The sequence below is a fragment of the Chanodichthys erythropterus genome, chromosome 23 (assembly GCF_024489055.1).
Source record: "Chanodichthys erythropterus isolate Z2021 chromosome 23, ASM2448905v1, whole genome shotgun sequence".
NCBI lineage: Eukaryota > Metazoa > Chordata > Actinopteri > Cypriniformes > Xenocyprididae > Chanodichthys > Chanodichthys erythropterus.
Window position 1 is genome coordinate 11,658,864 of NC_090243.1, and position 15,943 is coordinate 11,674,806.

The 15,943-nt window shown below is 36.9% G+C and overlaps 1 protein-coding gene across 13 annotated transcripts in view; it reads left to right on the top strand.

The window, feature by feature from the left end:
• Window positions 1-15,943, top strand: part of dip2ca (disco-interacting protein 2 homolog Ca) — a 116,853-nt gene that overhangs the window by 72,224 nt on the left and 28,686 nt on the right. For all 13 annotated transcript variants that reach the window (XR_010893742.1, XR_010893741.1, XR_010893744.1 and 10 more), the window contains 10 exons: window positions 3,795-3,929; window positions 4,792-4,911; window positions 5,256-5,453; window positions 8,234-8,325; window positions 8,996-9,106; window positions 12,418-12,541; window positions 13,347-13,456; window positions 15,461-15,563; window positions 15,670-15,734; window positions 15,823-15,916. Coding sequence is in view for 9 of the 13 variants with exons in the window: in XM_067377427.1 (XP_067233528.1) it covers window positions 3,795-3,929; window positions 4,792-4,911; window positions 5,256-5,453; window positions 8,234-8,325; window positions 8,996-9,106; window positions 12,418-12,541; window positions 13,347-13,456; window positions 15,461-15,563; window positions 15,670-15,734; window positions 15,823-15,916 (1,152 nt within the window). In the remaining 4 variants the exon portion in view is untranslated. The remainder of the gene's footprint in view (window positions 1-3,794; window positions 3,930-4,791; window positions 4,912-5,255; window positions 5,454-8,233; window positions 8,326-8,995; window positions 9,107-12,417; window positions 12,542-13,346; window positions 13,457-15,460; window positions 15,564-15,669; window positions 15,735-15,822; window positions 15,917-15,943) is intronic.

Genomic DNA, 15,943 nt, shown 5'->3' on the forward strand with positions numbered 1-15,943 from the left:
CCGGCTCATAGGAATTATTTGTTGCAGGAATCGGGCTCTACCGGTCATGCTGTATGTTATTGATTCATTAAAATGAAGAGGCTCATATGAGTATTTTCTTCATGAACCGAACTATGCTGATTGCGCTCTACTGTATGTGTTTGATTCACTAAAAAAGAACCGGCTCATAAAATAATTTGTTTCTGAGTCAGGATTGTATGTTGTTGTTTCAAATTAAAACAACCAGCTCATAACAGTTGTTTGTTCAAGCATCAGTGAATCATTTTTGATTCAATAAAAAGTAATCTGTTCATGAATCAGGTTACACTTTTGACACTGTATGTTTTGATTCGCTAAAAACAACCTACTTATTAGAGTCATTCATTTGAGAATTGAGCTACACATCATGTATGTTTTTGATTCACAAAAAAAGAACCAGCTCATAAGAGTCAATTGTTCATGATTAAGACTGCACTGGTCTCAGTGTATGTTTCTGAATCGCTAAAAAGAACAGGCTCATAAGAGTCATTCATTTGAGAATCAAAATACAAATGTCATGCTGTATGTTTTTAATAAGCTAAAAACAACTCTGCTCATAAGATTAATTTGTTTATGAATCGAGCTGCACGTCACACTGAATGATTTTGAGGCACTAAAAGAACCGGCTTATACAACTGTAAGAGTCAAGAGTTCAAGAATGAGACTACACTGGTAATATTGTATGTTATTGTTTTGCTGAACTGGCTGACAAGAGTCATTAATTCGGAAATTGAGCTACATGTTATGTTGTATGTTTTTGATTCAGTAAAAAGGACCAGCTCACCAGAGTCATTTACACTGTTAATGTTGTATGCTACTGATTCGCTAAAAGGAATCGACTCAAAAAATCATTCAAAAATCACACTTTTAAAAGAACAGGCTCATAAGGATCATTCAGTCGTGAATTGAGCTGCACTGGTAGTCACATCAATATTTTTACTCAGCCCTCCTGGAGAAGAGAGAGAAGTAGGAGTCGAGGCACTTAGTACTGATGGTGGGTGGAAGCCCGGTCCAGGGGTCGTGCCCTTCCTTAGTCACATCCTCCATCACAATCCTCTTCTGTGCTTGGCACAGTTCCTCAGACAGGAGGCATCTCGCTTAATCACGTTCATTCTGTTGACTTATCTCTACCAGATTTAAGACTTGTACTTCAATTTATATTTATACGTGATAGTACTTTATGTATATTTTTTATGAGTCAGAAACAAAATGATTTATGAAATATAGCTAAAAATTAACTGTGTTTCTCTACTGTGTAAAGTAATGCACTGAAATACACCACTCTATCTAGTTTTGATATTAATGTATCATATCAGTCAGATACGTACTCAAGGTCTGCATGAAGTTTTATTATATTGAATTTGAAAATCATCTATGCTGAACTGAAGCTAAGCAGCTAAAAGCCTTGGACTGTGTCGTCCTTGATCATAGTGGACGTTTCTGTTAGGGCCATTTTGGTGTTTTATGGTGGAGGGAAAATAGTGCTGCCTCATTGGCATTCTCCTCATTCCCGGTGTCGAAATTACACACGGCCGGTTATTTCTCTCTGAGCAGCTCGATTGGAGCGCGGGATGAAATGGAAGGAAACTTGTGACACTTTATGAGCTTTTAGCGAAAGGCTCACCCACTGACTTCTGCCATTTGAAATCGCTCAAAACAGGAAAATGACATTTATTTACTCAATGTTAGGCCACACAAACTCTGTAGGAATATCATAATGGTAATATGTGGCAGTCAAGGGCACCGAATGTGAAAGAGACGTTTCAGGAGCGAGCTGAGCGGAATGAGAAAGAGGCCGCAGACAGCTGAGAATTTATGATCTGAGAGTGAGGGTGAATGGTGAGAGAGATGCCCAGCGGACTCACCGAGTGGAAGTAAAAGGGACTGTAATTAAGGAAAGAATGAAAAAGCTCTCCTCTGTGTCTCTTGCGTTCCATCCGTCTCTTTCTCTGAGACATGTGCATGTTTTCCTCAAAATCACTTCCTGTCTGCCTCCCACCCTCTTCCTTTTAACCGTAAACAATGTGCCAAGTGTGTCAGGGCTCTTTATCAAAGCCAGGTAGGACTGAAATCCTGCTAGAAAATCTAGTTCAAATGTTTGTTTTTTTTTTGGAACATGATAGTTGGTTTAAAAATGGCCCAAGTTGATCATTAGCTGCAAAAAACAGTTGCAAGCTGGTTTATAGGTGGTTCAGGCTGATCATTGGATTGGTTATTTGATGTATATTATAGATTGATCAGCCAATGGCCAACTTCAACCAGCTATTAATTTTTAGAAAATGATAACTTGTTGAAAGCTGGTCCAAGTTGGTCAATAGTTGCAAAAAATAAATTTCCAACTGGTAAAGGTGGTTCAAGTTGGTCATTGGATCGTCAATATGCTGTATAATATAGATTGATCAGCTAATGACCAACTTGAACCAGATATAAATTTTTGGAACATGATAGTTGGTTTAAAGCTGGCCCAAGTTGGTCAACAAAAACAAAAGCAAAACAAAAAAAACAGTTGCCAGCTGGTTTAGGTGGTTCAAGTTGGTAATTGAATTGGTTATTCAATGAATAATATCGATTGATCAGCCAATGAACAACTTCTAACAGCTATACATTGGTTGATAGCTGCAAAAAATTCTGTTTCCAACTGGTTTAAAGGTGGTGATAGGTGATACCAACATGATAGTTGGTTTAAAGGTGCCCTAGAATTAAAAATTGAATTTATATTGCCATAGTTAAATAACAAGAGTTCAGACATACAATGAGTCTCAAACTCCATTGTTTCCTCCTTCCTATATAAATCTCATTTGTTTAAAAGAACTCTGAAGAACAGGCGAATCTCAACTAAACACAAACTGTTATGTAACAGTCGGGGTGTACGCCCCCAATATTTGCATATGCCAGCTCATGTTCAAAGCATTAGACAAGGGCAGGACGTCTGGATGTGCACTGCTAAATAATCAGACTAGGTAAGAAGGCAAGAACAATAGCGAAAAATGGCAGATGGAGCAATAATAACTGACATAATCCATGATAACATGATATTTTTAGTGATATTTGTAAACTGTCTTTCTAAATGTTTCGTTAGCATGTTGCTAATGTACTGTTAAATGTGGTTAAAGTTACCATCGTTTCTTACTGTATTCACGGAGACAAGAGCCATCGTTATTTTCTTTATTAAACACTTGCAGTCTGTATAATGCATAAACACAACTTCATTCTTTATAAATCTCTCCAACAGTGTGTAATGTTAGCTTAAGCCACAGAGCACAGCCTCAAACTCATTCAGAATCAAATGTAAACATCCAAATAAATACCATACTTACGTGATTAGACATGCTGCATGATGAACACTTGGTAAAGATCCATTTTGAGGGTTATATTAGCTGTTAAAGGCAAGCGCAAGCTCCGTGGGCAGGGAGCGTGAGCATTTAAAGGGGCAGCAGCCTGAATCGGCGCAATTCTAATCTATGGGGTATTTTGAGCTGAAACTTCACAGACACATTCAGGGGACACCTTAGACTTATATTACATCTTGTAAAAAAACGTTTGATGGCACAAAAAACTCTCATTTGTTTATATGTTTATTTGGATGTTTGATCACCTTTAAAGCTGATCAAAGTTGGTCATTAGCTGCAACAAACCAGTTATCAGCTGGTTTATAACTAGTTCAAGTTGGTCATTTTCTGGTAAATGTATATTGTAATCCTTTACATGCTCCAACACAGCTTAAGCTGGAGTTTCTCATCCTGCATTTTGGTTCCTTCTCACATTCCCAAACCCAGAGAATCACTCAGCCCCTCCGGACGTCACCACCTACACCTCCGAACATCCTGTTCAGGTGGAGAGGCCACAGGTGTCCACCGTACCCCGGACCACACCCAAATATGGCAACGCCGAACTCATGGAGACCGGAGACGGTGAGGGCACAATAATGTGTGTGAAAGAAAAGAAGTGATGTTTTAGAGACAGTAATGACGTTTTCATTTCAAAAATTACAATGAGCTTTGAAAGATTTATATGAGCCATTTTCCTCAATCATTTTGACAACCCATCTAGAGTTTCTCTTCCACCCTAGACTTATTTATTTTGGCAGATGGTTTTATACAGAGCAACGTTCATATAGTCCCTCTGCAGCAACCTTGGGTTAAGGACACAGTGGTGGTAGTTGGTATAAATACTGTAAAAGTATTGTTTATTGTTAGTTCATGATACTTAAAGCATTATGTTCACCTTCATTTTTTATGAAGTGATTTTTGGTAATTGAAATAAAGCTGAAATACAATAAAATAACTATTACATGAAAAACTGATTAATGTCTAATCCATGTACATTATAAATATATGCTGTGTATGTATATATATCACACAGTCTGTGATATCTGCTCTGCTTGATCCTCATTTATGAAGCTGTGATTGAGGGCATTGATCCCACTCTTATATTAATACGCTTTAATGTGATCTCTTGGGGACGCCCCTGAAGGCCGGATTTGACTGCATCTGTCAGAGGCATTAATCAATGTTTGTAAAATTGATTTGTTAGGGGTAAGATGGAAATTGAGGTGTTTGATACAGAAGTAAACACAACAACGGGGAGTTGAAACATCTTCATTGTGCACATTTGGCCATCCATCTAATCTGTTTACGGCCAGTCGTTTAAACCCAGACAGCCCTGTGTGTGTGTCTATAGGCTCGTTCAGGCAGATTCAGGACATTGGTTTATGTATGAGTGATAATATTTGTTTTGGTTTTTTTTGTTTGTTTGGTTGAATCCTCGTCATAGGAGTCCCTGTTAGCAGTCGTGTTTCAGCTAAAATCCAGCAACTTGTGAACACACTAAAGCAGCCCAGACGACCTCCACTTCGAGAGTTTTTTGTTGATGATTTTGAAGAGCTCCTAGAAGGTGAGTGTTTGACTCGTCATCATCACAGTTTCAGAGTTTTTCTTAGCTATTCTTATAAACAAACACATACACATAATGATGCCTGATTCGTAAACAAAGCGTTCTTTTGAATCGGTTGTATTGAATCAATCAACCAAATCACCTACAGCAAGTCAGCTAACTGAAAACATTGTAATGAACATCAGCATTTAATTAAATATGTCTTGACAGAAACACCAGTGATGAGTGATGATTCAAATGAACTCAAGGATTCACTGTTCATTAAACCAATTTTGCTAAAATACGAATGATTTTTTTGCCTCCTAAATGGCCATGTTTTGCCCCTTCCATCTTCTATCATTCAGTTCAGCAGCCTGACCCCAACCAGCCACGGCCGGAGGGCGCTCAGATGGTCGCTATTCGAGGGGAACCACTGGGAGTGGTCACTAATTGGCCACCATCTTTGGAAGCTGCACTGCAACGTTGGGGGACCATCTCACCCAAAGCGCCCTGCCTGACCACCATGGACACTAACGGCAAACCCCTCTACGTCCTTACTTATGGTAATATAACCATATTAAACTACATACAAATACATCCATATATATAATGACCAACATCTGCATACTGTACAAATATACTGGAACAAAATAATAATATAATATTTATATGTATTTTTATCATACTGTAAACTCTCTCATATTTTGGAGTAATAATAAGAGTATTAATAGGGACCACACAGTCTGATACAATGACCCCAAAAAGTATTTCAACACTTAAGTCATGCTTAATGTATAAATGTCTTTTTTTATATCATAAACAAAATATTATTTATTTTATATTAATCAAAGTAGCACTTGTTTAATTTAAAGATATAGCACAAACACTTTACAAGTCAAACACTTCAAAAAAAGGACAGTTATTTAATTTCAAATTAAATAAAATATTGTTTAAAATGAAGACAAAAAAATATTTGGATACTGAAGTCACGCTTAATGCATGCAATGTCTTTAATTTTATTTATCATTATTTTTTTTATTTTTTTTGCATCATAAAATACAATTTATTTATCAAACTAAGTGGGAAGAAGTATAGCTCAAACATTTTATAAGTCAAACATTTGACAAAAGGATAGTTATTCCATTTCAAATTAAAAATTTGTTTAGAAAATCTAGTTAGTTCTGAAAAAGCATACATTTTTTGGCAGATGCCACTTGTTTTTATATTTTTTATTAATGCATTGGCATTTTTTAGTGTGACAAGTGTCCAAATATTTTTGGGCCACTTAATATACTGATATATAAGAATGTTCATCTTATATTAACAGAAATACCTTTGTCTTCTTTTTTATATCTTATTTATGCTCAGTCATGCGAGGGAGATCATTGTAGGGCTTGTTTTGTGTAGTGTGTGTGTGAGATCTCAGTCTCTCAGCTGATTTTTCTCGATGAGGATCCTGACGGCAGCACATCACGGGTGAGAGTGTGAGGATAGGTTTGCAGTGTGTGTGTCTGCTGTAATGGATTGGTATTTCCTCTTTTCTTTTTTCTGAAAATTGAAAATGATCATCAAGCCACCTGAGCATAATCATTTCTTCATACACACACACACACACACACGTCATCAGGATTCTCAAAACCCTTACCAAGTGACAACCTCCACTGCCACTCACACAGGTTGCAGTGTGAGCCAGAAAATTAATGGCAATGGCTGTTTGTGTGGCGCATTAACTCCCCCCACCCCCACCCCCAGAACTCACCGAGGAATATCACCCTCCTTCTCAGCTCGTTAAAAACCTCGCCCAAATCAAAAGAGTAATTAACTTTCCACAGAACGCAGCCGCGGAGCGAGATCACTATCTCATACGCACCGTTTTGCTTTCACTGGGGCTTCATAGCCATGAGTTAAATTCTGATAACAGCAGGTCAAAAATTCAGCAGGACAGAGAAGATAAACTGCTGAAACGCCCTGTGTGTGACTCATCCAGATACTTAAACTTTGAGAAATTTGGCCATTTGGTCTCAGTCCATGTTTGTCCTTCACTTTGACCTTCAGTGTGTGGAATCTGTTCACTTTTTTTCTTTTTCTTTATTTTGCAGTTTCTTGAATGTAGAGCTTAGTTTTCTTATGCACCATTAAAAAGTACTCCATATGACTCCGAAATCAAGTCATACGATAGCATTGTGTGAGGAACAAAAGGGAACTGACTTCATTATTCACTGAAAATCTTCCTCTCTGCCTTTAATCTCATTTGAACTTCCATATACATGTATTCAAACTGTCAGATATTATTTGATTATGAGATTCAACAAACTAGCATTTCACATTCACGTCTTCTCTACCGTTCAAATGTTTAGTATCAGTAGGATTTTTTTTTTTTTTTAAATTAGTACTTGTATTCAGCAAGGATGAATTAAATTGATCAAAAATTGCATTTATAATGTTACAAATGATTTCTATTTCAAATAAATGCTGTTCTTTTAAACATTCTATTCATCAAGAAGTTGAAAATCATGGTTTCCACATTTTAAGCACAACTGTTTTCAACTTCCATCAAGGAACAAATTACATTTTAAAATATTTTAAAATGGAAAAGTGTTATTTTAAATTGTAATAATATTTACATAATATTATTACATATTACATATATACGTAATAATATTTAGCCTTGGTGAGCATAAGACTTACAGAATTTTTTGTCTATATTGGCGCTTTTCCACTGCATGGTACTAATCGGCTTGGCACGGCTCGGTACGGCATGGCTCAGCTCGCTTTACTTTCAGTTTGCTTTCAGTACCGCTTCAAAGTGGGTGGGATTATAGACTAATCGTAGTGTTGCGCCACCTCTACTGCCGTGAATCTGCTCCTCGGCAACCAACAAGTCTGCACCTCATCTACTGACCACGATACAACCATTTCATTTTTAAAGTTCCATGAGACGGTCGTTTAAAGCAAGTCATTTAGCGAACAAATAATACTATGGTGGCTGTTACTGACTATTTAAATCTAGCGGGTTTGGTGTCTCGTGTTTCAAATCCAATGACGCTGGTAGTGACGATTCTCTCTGACCAATCAGTGATCTGCAGTGTTTACACATCACATTTAGTATTTGTACGGCACACTTGGAACCTCCACCGAGGTAAGCGAGCCGTACCGTTCCGTACAGAGCCGTCCCATGCAATGGAAAAGCACCAAAAATTGAGCCGTACCGAATGGTACCATGCAGTGGAAAAGCACCATATTTGAATACACTGAGACACAAATGAGACACAAACTTCAAGGCATTTTTGGTGAACTGACCCCATAAAGGACAGTCATTTAGTATGTATTTCCTTCTACACAGGTAAACTTTGGTCTCGGAGCATCAAAGTAGCATACAACATCCTCCACAAACTAGGCACAAAACAGGAACCAATGGTCCGACCAGGAGACCGGGTGAGTGTGACAGAACCTCTTAGAACCAGTTCATCTCATTAGAGGATAGTTGCAAGTTCAATACAAGTTAACCTCTACATGCTGTTCATTATCACAGAGAACTGTCTTTTTCCTTCATTTTCAAATATCTGAATATTGTGTGTACACTAATGCACTCTAAATGAAAGCCTATGAGGCAAGGTTTGAGAACTAAAATACACATTTTTTCAAAATGAACCAGTTAAATGTTAAAACTAATTAAATACTTATTTAATATGAAAAGTAACTTGTTTACTGTGTAAATAGAAGCCTACACTGGTAAAAGGATGATTTAGACAGCTTCACAACTTAACTAAAAAAAAACGTATTAAAGCACTTTAAGAAAATGACACAAAATTCGAGCTGCTTTGAAACCCTCTGGAATGCCTTGCCCCATAGACTTCCATTATAAATGGTTAATTTTCTGTTTTAACATACCGAGGGGCGAGTCAAAATGATTGTCTGTGGTAATCGTCAACATGCCACAGATGCTGAACATAGAGCATAACTTGTTTTGAACCCAGAACATTCCTTTAATGACAAAGCGTCGTTTTCTGTCGCATGCCTCGGTTTTAAAGCATGTCCCTGTCAGATTAGCATACGCTCGTGTCTGAAGTCTGACACCTTTCCTCTCTTATCACTCCACGAGCAGGTGGCTCTTGTGTTCCCCAACAACGATCCCGCTGCCTTTATGGTCGCCTTTTACGGCTGCCTTCTGGCAGAGGTGGTGCCCGTACCTATCGAAGTGCCACTTACCCGAAAGGTGAGACTCTAAATTTACCACCATGAGACTCCATGAATGACTGTCACGTTTTCAAGCCTACGGGTCTACATTTTTGACACCGTAACAAGTTATAGTTCCTACCCACAATCCTCCCCTGCAGATCTTTCTTCTCAGCATGGAATCACACTATCGAATGCCAACCTAACAGTCTTTACAGTGCAAAATATTAATATTTATTTATTATACATGCTTAATGGTAACATGTTGTAAAGGCCTTCTGGAAACTTGACCTTGTAAATATTGCAGGCTCTCCAGTCAGCTGTCTATTTTGAGATCCATTATCTTTTCAGAATGTCAGGCTGAATGTATCAGCTCGGACCCCTTGAGGCTGAGGTATTGTCTCAGATACGTATGTCAAATTTTAGTGGTTGAAGTAAAGGAGGAGACTAGCTTTGGCAAGAGTCAGCCTGATCCCTCTTCAGTCCAAACATTCCAGGAAAGGACCTGGAAACTGGCAGAACACTCTCTGGCTTCCTCTGCATGCAGTGCACTTCGGAAACCAATAAACTTCTGTCCAATCCAATAGCAGCTGTGTGTTTTTCTGCATTTTTGACTTATAGCACAGCAAAAGCCTTACAGAAAAACTACTGTGGTGCAATGTCTGATGATAATACCTTTTTCATTTACATTTATGCATTTGGCAGATTTACATTTTTACTTACAATGCATTCAAGCTACGCATTTTATAAGGAAATCGAACCCATTAACCTTGCTAGTGCCATGCTTTACTGTTTGAGCTGCAGAAACACCAATTTAATGGGACTAATGATTACCATATTCTAATACCATGGTATTTGCATGGTCATTAAAGGTACTTTGTAGAATATTGTGATAATGCCATGGTACTGTACATATGCAAAAAAAAAAAAAAAAAAAAACATGATAATAATGTCATAGTACTTTGACTATATTCCATGGTACTTCTGAAATTATACTCCAAAAACAACTGTAATACTTTATTAATGGTAGATTAAAAAAAAACATGGTAGTACCATGGTACTTCTGGGTTCTTTTTTAAGGGTACTCTCATGAAAAGTACTAAAGAGTACCATTTTTTTGACCATGTACCATGGTGTACAATGTACAGGTGCTGGTCATATAATTAGAATATCATAAAAAAGTTGATTTATTTCACTATTTCCATTCAAAAAGTGAAACTTGTATATTATATTCATTCATTACACACACACTGATATATTTCAAATGTTTATTTTTTTTAATTATGATGATTATAACTGACAACTAAGGAAAATCCCAAATTCAGTATCTCAGAAAATTAGAAAATTACGTAAGACCAATACAAAGAAAGGATTTTTAGAAATCTTGGCCAACTGAAAAGAATGAACATGAAAAATATGAGCATGTACAGCACTCAATACTTGAATTACTGCAGCAATGCGGCGTGGCATAGAGTCGATCAGTCTGTGGCACTGCTCAGGTGTTATGAGAGCCCAGGTTGCTCTGATAGTGGCCTTCAGCTCTTCTGCATTGTTGGGTCTGGCATATCGCATCTTCCTCTTCACAATACCCCATAGATTTTCTATGGGGTTAAGGTCAGGCGAGTTTGCTGGCCAATTAAGAACAGGGATACCATGGTCCTTAAACCAGGTACTGGTAGCTTTGGCACTGTGTGCAGGTGCCAAGTCCTGTTGGAAAATTAAATCTGCATCTCCATAAAGTTGGTCAGCAGCAGGAAGCATGAAGTGCTCTAAAACTTCCTGGTATACGGCGGCGTTGACCTTGGACCTCAGAAAACACAGTGGACCAACACCAGCAGATGACATGGCACCCCAAACCATCACTGACTGTGAAAACTTTACACTGGACCTCAAGCAACGTGGATTGTGTGCCTCTCCTCTCTTCCTCCAGACTCTGGGACCCTGATTTCCAAAGGAAATGCAAAATTTACTTTCATCAGAGAACATAACTTTGGACCACTCCGCAGCAGTCCAGTCCTTTTTGTCTTTAGCCACTTCTAACGCTGTCTGTTGTTTAAGAGTGGCTTGACACAAGGAATGCGACAGCTGAAACCCATGTCTTGCATACGTCTGTGCGTAGTGGTTCTTGAAGCACTGACTCCAGCTGCAGTCCACTCTTTGTGAATCTCACCCACATTTTTGAATGGGTTTTGTTTCACAATCCTCTCCAGGGTGCGGTTATTCCTATTGCTTGTACACTTTTTTCTACCACATCTTTTCCTTCCCTTTGCCTCTCTATTAATGTGCTTGGATACAGAGCTCTGTGAACAGCCAGCCTCTTTTGCAATGACCTTTGTGTCTTGTCCTCCTTGTGCAAGGTGTCAATCGTCATCTTTTGGGCAACTGTCAAGTCAGCAGTCTTCCCCATGATTGTGTAGCCTACAGAACTAGACTGAGAGACCATTTAAAGGCCTTTGCAGGTGTTTGAGTTAATTAGCTGATTAGAGTGTGGCACCAGGTGACTTCGATATTGAACCTTTTCACAATATTCTAATTTTCTGAGATAATGAATTTGGGATTTTCCTTAGTTGTCAGTTATAATCATCAAAATGAAAAGAAATAAACATTTGAAATGTATCAGTCTGTGTGTAATGAATGAATATAATATACAAGTTTCCCTTTTTGAATGGAATTAGTGAAATAAATCAACTTTTTGATGATATTCTAATTATATGACCAGCACCTGTAAATACCATAGATCATGAATTTCATTACCATGGAACATGTGCAAAAATTATAGTATCATGGTACTGTAGTATATACAACAGCACTGAATGGTATTTACATGATACTTCAAGGTACTTCAAATAATACAATGGTCCCAGAATTTGATATATACCATGGTACTGAAAGCGTACTCCAAAAACATCCAAAAAGCAATGGTAGTACTATGTTGACGTCAAATAAACTTGGTAGTCCCATGGTACTTTTGTCTGCTTTTTTGTAAGGTTACTCAAAAAATAAGTACTAAAATCTACCATGTTTTTTGAACATGTAGTTCTCAGTAATGTAGTAAACATGCAGTATATGAATTTCAGTACTATGTTATATTTCAATGTAAGGTATTTTTATGTTTTACTATGTTATAAAATGTGACATTTGTCAGGTGGAGGTGATTTTAAAATTCTACCATCAAAGATAAAAGAGTTATTCAAGTATTACGGGTAAACATAATTTCTCAGTCTTCTGTCTGTAATAAGTAGGCCGTCACCTCCCCTGCAGTGTATTTTGCTGCTGTACTGATGATGGATGTTAGCTGGTCTTAGCCTATTTGTCTCTGTGTGTGTGTGTGTGTTTGTGTGTGTGTGTTAGGATGCAGGAAGTCAACAGATCGGCTTTCTCCTGGGCAGTTGTGGGGTTACTGTGGCTCTGACCAGTGACGCTTGCCACAAAGGCCTTCCAAAAGGGCCCACTGGGGAAATACCACAGTTCAAAGGTCAGTGCGTTAATACACAACTCCAAAAGTGATGTATAGTGGCATGCAGTCAGACTATAAGTATAAAGTCTAGTCCACTTCACAGCTTAATATGACCAAGAACCACCCACTTAGACGAGAAGAGACCATCTGATTGACATGTAAACAACCAACCACAGTTTATATTGTTGTAACATCCCATTCAAATCAGATTAGAGTCTGTGTACATAACACAACTGTTTTCAACATTGATAATAATAAGAATGTTTCTTGAGCATCAAATCAGCATATTAGAATGATTTCTGAAGGATCATGTGTCACTGAAGACTGGAGTAATGATGCTGAAAATTCAGCTTTGCCATCCATCACAGGAATAAATTACATTTTAAGATATATTAAAATAGTGAGAAACTCTGTGGACCGGCGAGCAAACATCAAGAGCACGATGGGCCGTATCATGCGTGTGATGTTATCTGAGACAGACGTGCTAGCAGTCAGCATTTTTTGCCCTGTCTAGGCCGCAGTAAGACGAGAGAAGGTATAAATAGAAAATGTAGAGGTAATGATTCTGTGATGTTGTAATGATTAAGAAGTCCCGAGAGGATAGTCATTTATCCCGAGACAGAGAAAAGAAGGGCTTACTCTCATCCCGACGCAAATAGTCATTTAGCTGGTCACCCTAATCACTCACTATCATTCTTTTGAACAATAATCACCACTAATAATGGTAATGATACTCATGGTTGACTCATCAAGCTGCATGAATATTAATAGATTGGTATGAATATTTATGTGTTCTCTCTGTTTGGTCCCACCCACTCATCAGGATGGCCAAAGCTGCTATGGTTCGTCACAGAATCCAAACACCTGTCCAAGCCACCACGTGATTGGTTCCCTCACATCAAAGATGCAAATAACGACACCGCCTACATAGAGGTGAGCTAACCAATGGAATTATGACGGTTATGGAAATATCAGTTTATTCAAATCATTTTACCGGCCGTACATGCACAAAAAAATCTCCCAAAGTGGAAACCAGCAGTCTGGAATTGTTTTTCCATATGCTGCACCCCACCAGCCACTTTAATTGTTTTATGATATCTGATTGGTAGATATTCTATGTCTCGAGCCACAGAAATCAATATTTCCTATCAGCATGCCGGGCACAGCTGCCTCCATTAGAGAGTCGCTGGATAATGGATGATAAATGATTAATGTTTGTTTAATTGTGAATCAGGACTCTTGTAGGAGATGCTGGTTGATGGAGTGGGGCTGGTCTCGCGTTATTGAACCAGTTTTGAGTGAGCTGTCTCAATGTTCCTCACCAGATCCCAGAAATCTGAGAGTCTGTGCAAAGTGGCTTGGTGTCAGATGTCCATGGTGCTGTGCCGATGTTTGCTTTATGTTTTACTGTACGCCTTTTCAGTACAGTATAAAACACATACCCAGAAGAACACACTTCACTACTAAAATAAAAAAAAAAATAAGAAATTATATTTTACTTAAAGAAAACCAAGCCTTTTTAGCACCATTAAGATTTTGGCATAGTGACGTTTATTTTTATGACAATAAAGCACATTTTCCCCTCAATTCTTATTACTGTAAAGCAAAAAAAAGCACATTTTTAATTATGTAATGTGAAATTATTATTATTGAAAGTATAAAAAAAGAAATTAAGTACATTCCCCCCCCCAATTATCACAAAAAGCTCATTTTTATTTACATAATTGAAAAAAAAAGTATTGTTATTAAAATTTAAAAAATATTATTCAATATAGCACATTTTTACCTATTTATCATTACTGGGAACCAAAAAAATAATATTTTAAGATAATTTTTCATATAGATAATATGAAAAAGGTCTTGTTATTATTATTTTTTTTAAATAATAGCATTTTCTCCAATTATCATTATCAATTACAGTTATCGAGCAAATTGTTTGATTTATATAGTATGAAAAAAAGTATTATTAAACTTAATTACATAATATTCCTTCATACATCCCTTTAATTTATACGGAAGAGGATTAGGGCCAAGCAATAATAAAAAAATAAAACCATCTCGAGATTAAAATTGTTAAATTTCGAGAAAAAAATCGTTAAATTTCGAGAAAAAAGTCAAAATAAAATGTTGAGAATTAACTCATTAAATTACGAGAAAAAAGTTGTTAAATTTCAAGAAAAAAGTCGAGATAAAATGTTGAGAATAAAGTCATTAAATTATGAGAATAATGTCATTAAATTACGAGAAAAAAAGTTTTTAAATTATGAGAACAAATTACATAATTTAACGAATTTGTTCTCGTAATTTAACGACTTTTTTCTCATAATTTAATGACTTTATTCTCAACATTTTATCTCGACTTTTTTCTCGAAATTTAACAACTTTAATCTCGAGATGGTTTTATTTTTTTATTATTGCTTAGCCCTAATCCTCTTCCGTAAGTTTATGCTTATTTTAATATTAAATAATTTTTTTTTTTTCTCTAATTATCATTATAAATTACAATTATCAAGCAAATCGTTTGATTATATAGTATGAAAAAAAGCATTATTAAAAGTGAAAAAAATATATATAGTATCCCTTCATAAATCCCTTTGATTTATGCTGATATTAATAAAAATAAAAAAACAATAATATTGTACTAATATAATTTAATAATGTATTACAGTGATGAGAATCTAAAAAGAATAACAAAAACCTCAAAAGTTAAATGCCTACATGCATTATAATAATAATAATTGTGGGGAAGATGTCATGAAATTGTCCTGAAAGATAAAAAATAGAGAATTACTTTGATATTTTCTTCACAGGTTTCACACATTCATCCTTACAGTAGTGCGTTAACGGCAATGCAATCTGTGTTTGTAAAAGGATTTGATGTGTTAATATTTGTTAATGATTTCCCTGTATGACACTCTGGTGTTTATTGATTTACAGTATAAGACCTGTAAAGATGGGAGTGTTTTGGGTGTGACAGTGACACGAATTGCACTTCTTACACACTGCCAGGCCCTAACGCAGTCTTGTGGATACACAGAGGGTGAGGCCAACAAGAACAAACGCACACCGCGTTATACCTCTAGGTCAGTCCCCTGTCCTTCTCAGACAGTAATATATTAAATCTGTCTTTTCTCTTTGTCTTTCAGCTGAAATCATAGTGAATGTATTGGATTTTAAAAAGGATGTGGGTTTGTGGCACGGAATCCTAACTGTAAGTCATGCTTCTAAGAAAATAATGTAAACAACACATCATATGTTCCACATTTAGGGTGGTAATATGTCACTTCCTGTTTCCCCAGAGTGTCATGAACATGATGCATGTAATTAGCATCCCATACTCCCTGATGAAAGTCAACCCTCTGTCCTGGATCCAGAAAGTGTGTCAATATAAAGGTCTGTCAGCCAGTTTTTTACAACCGG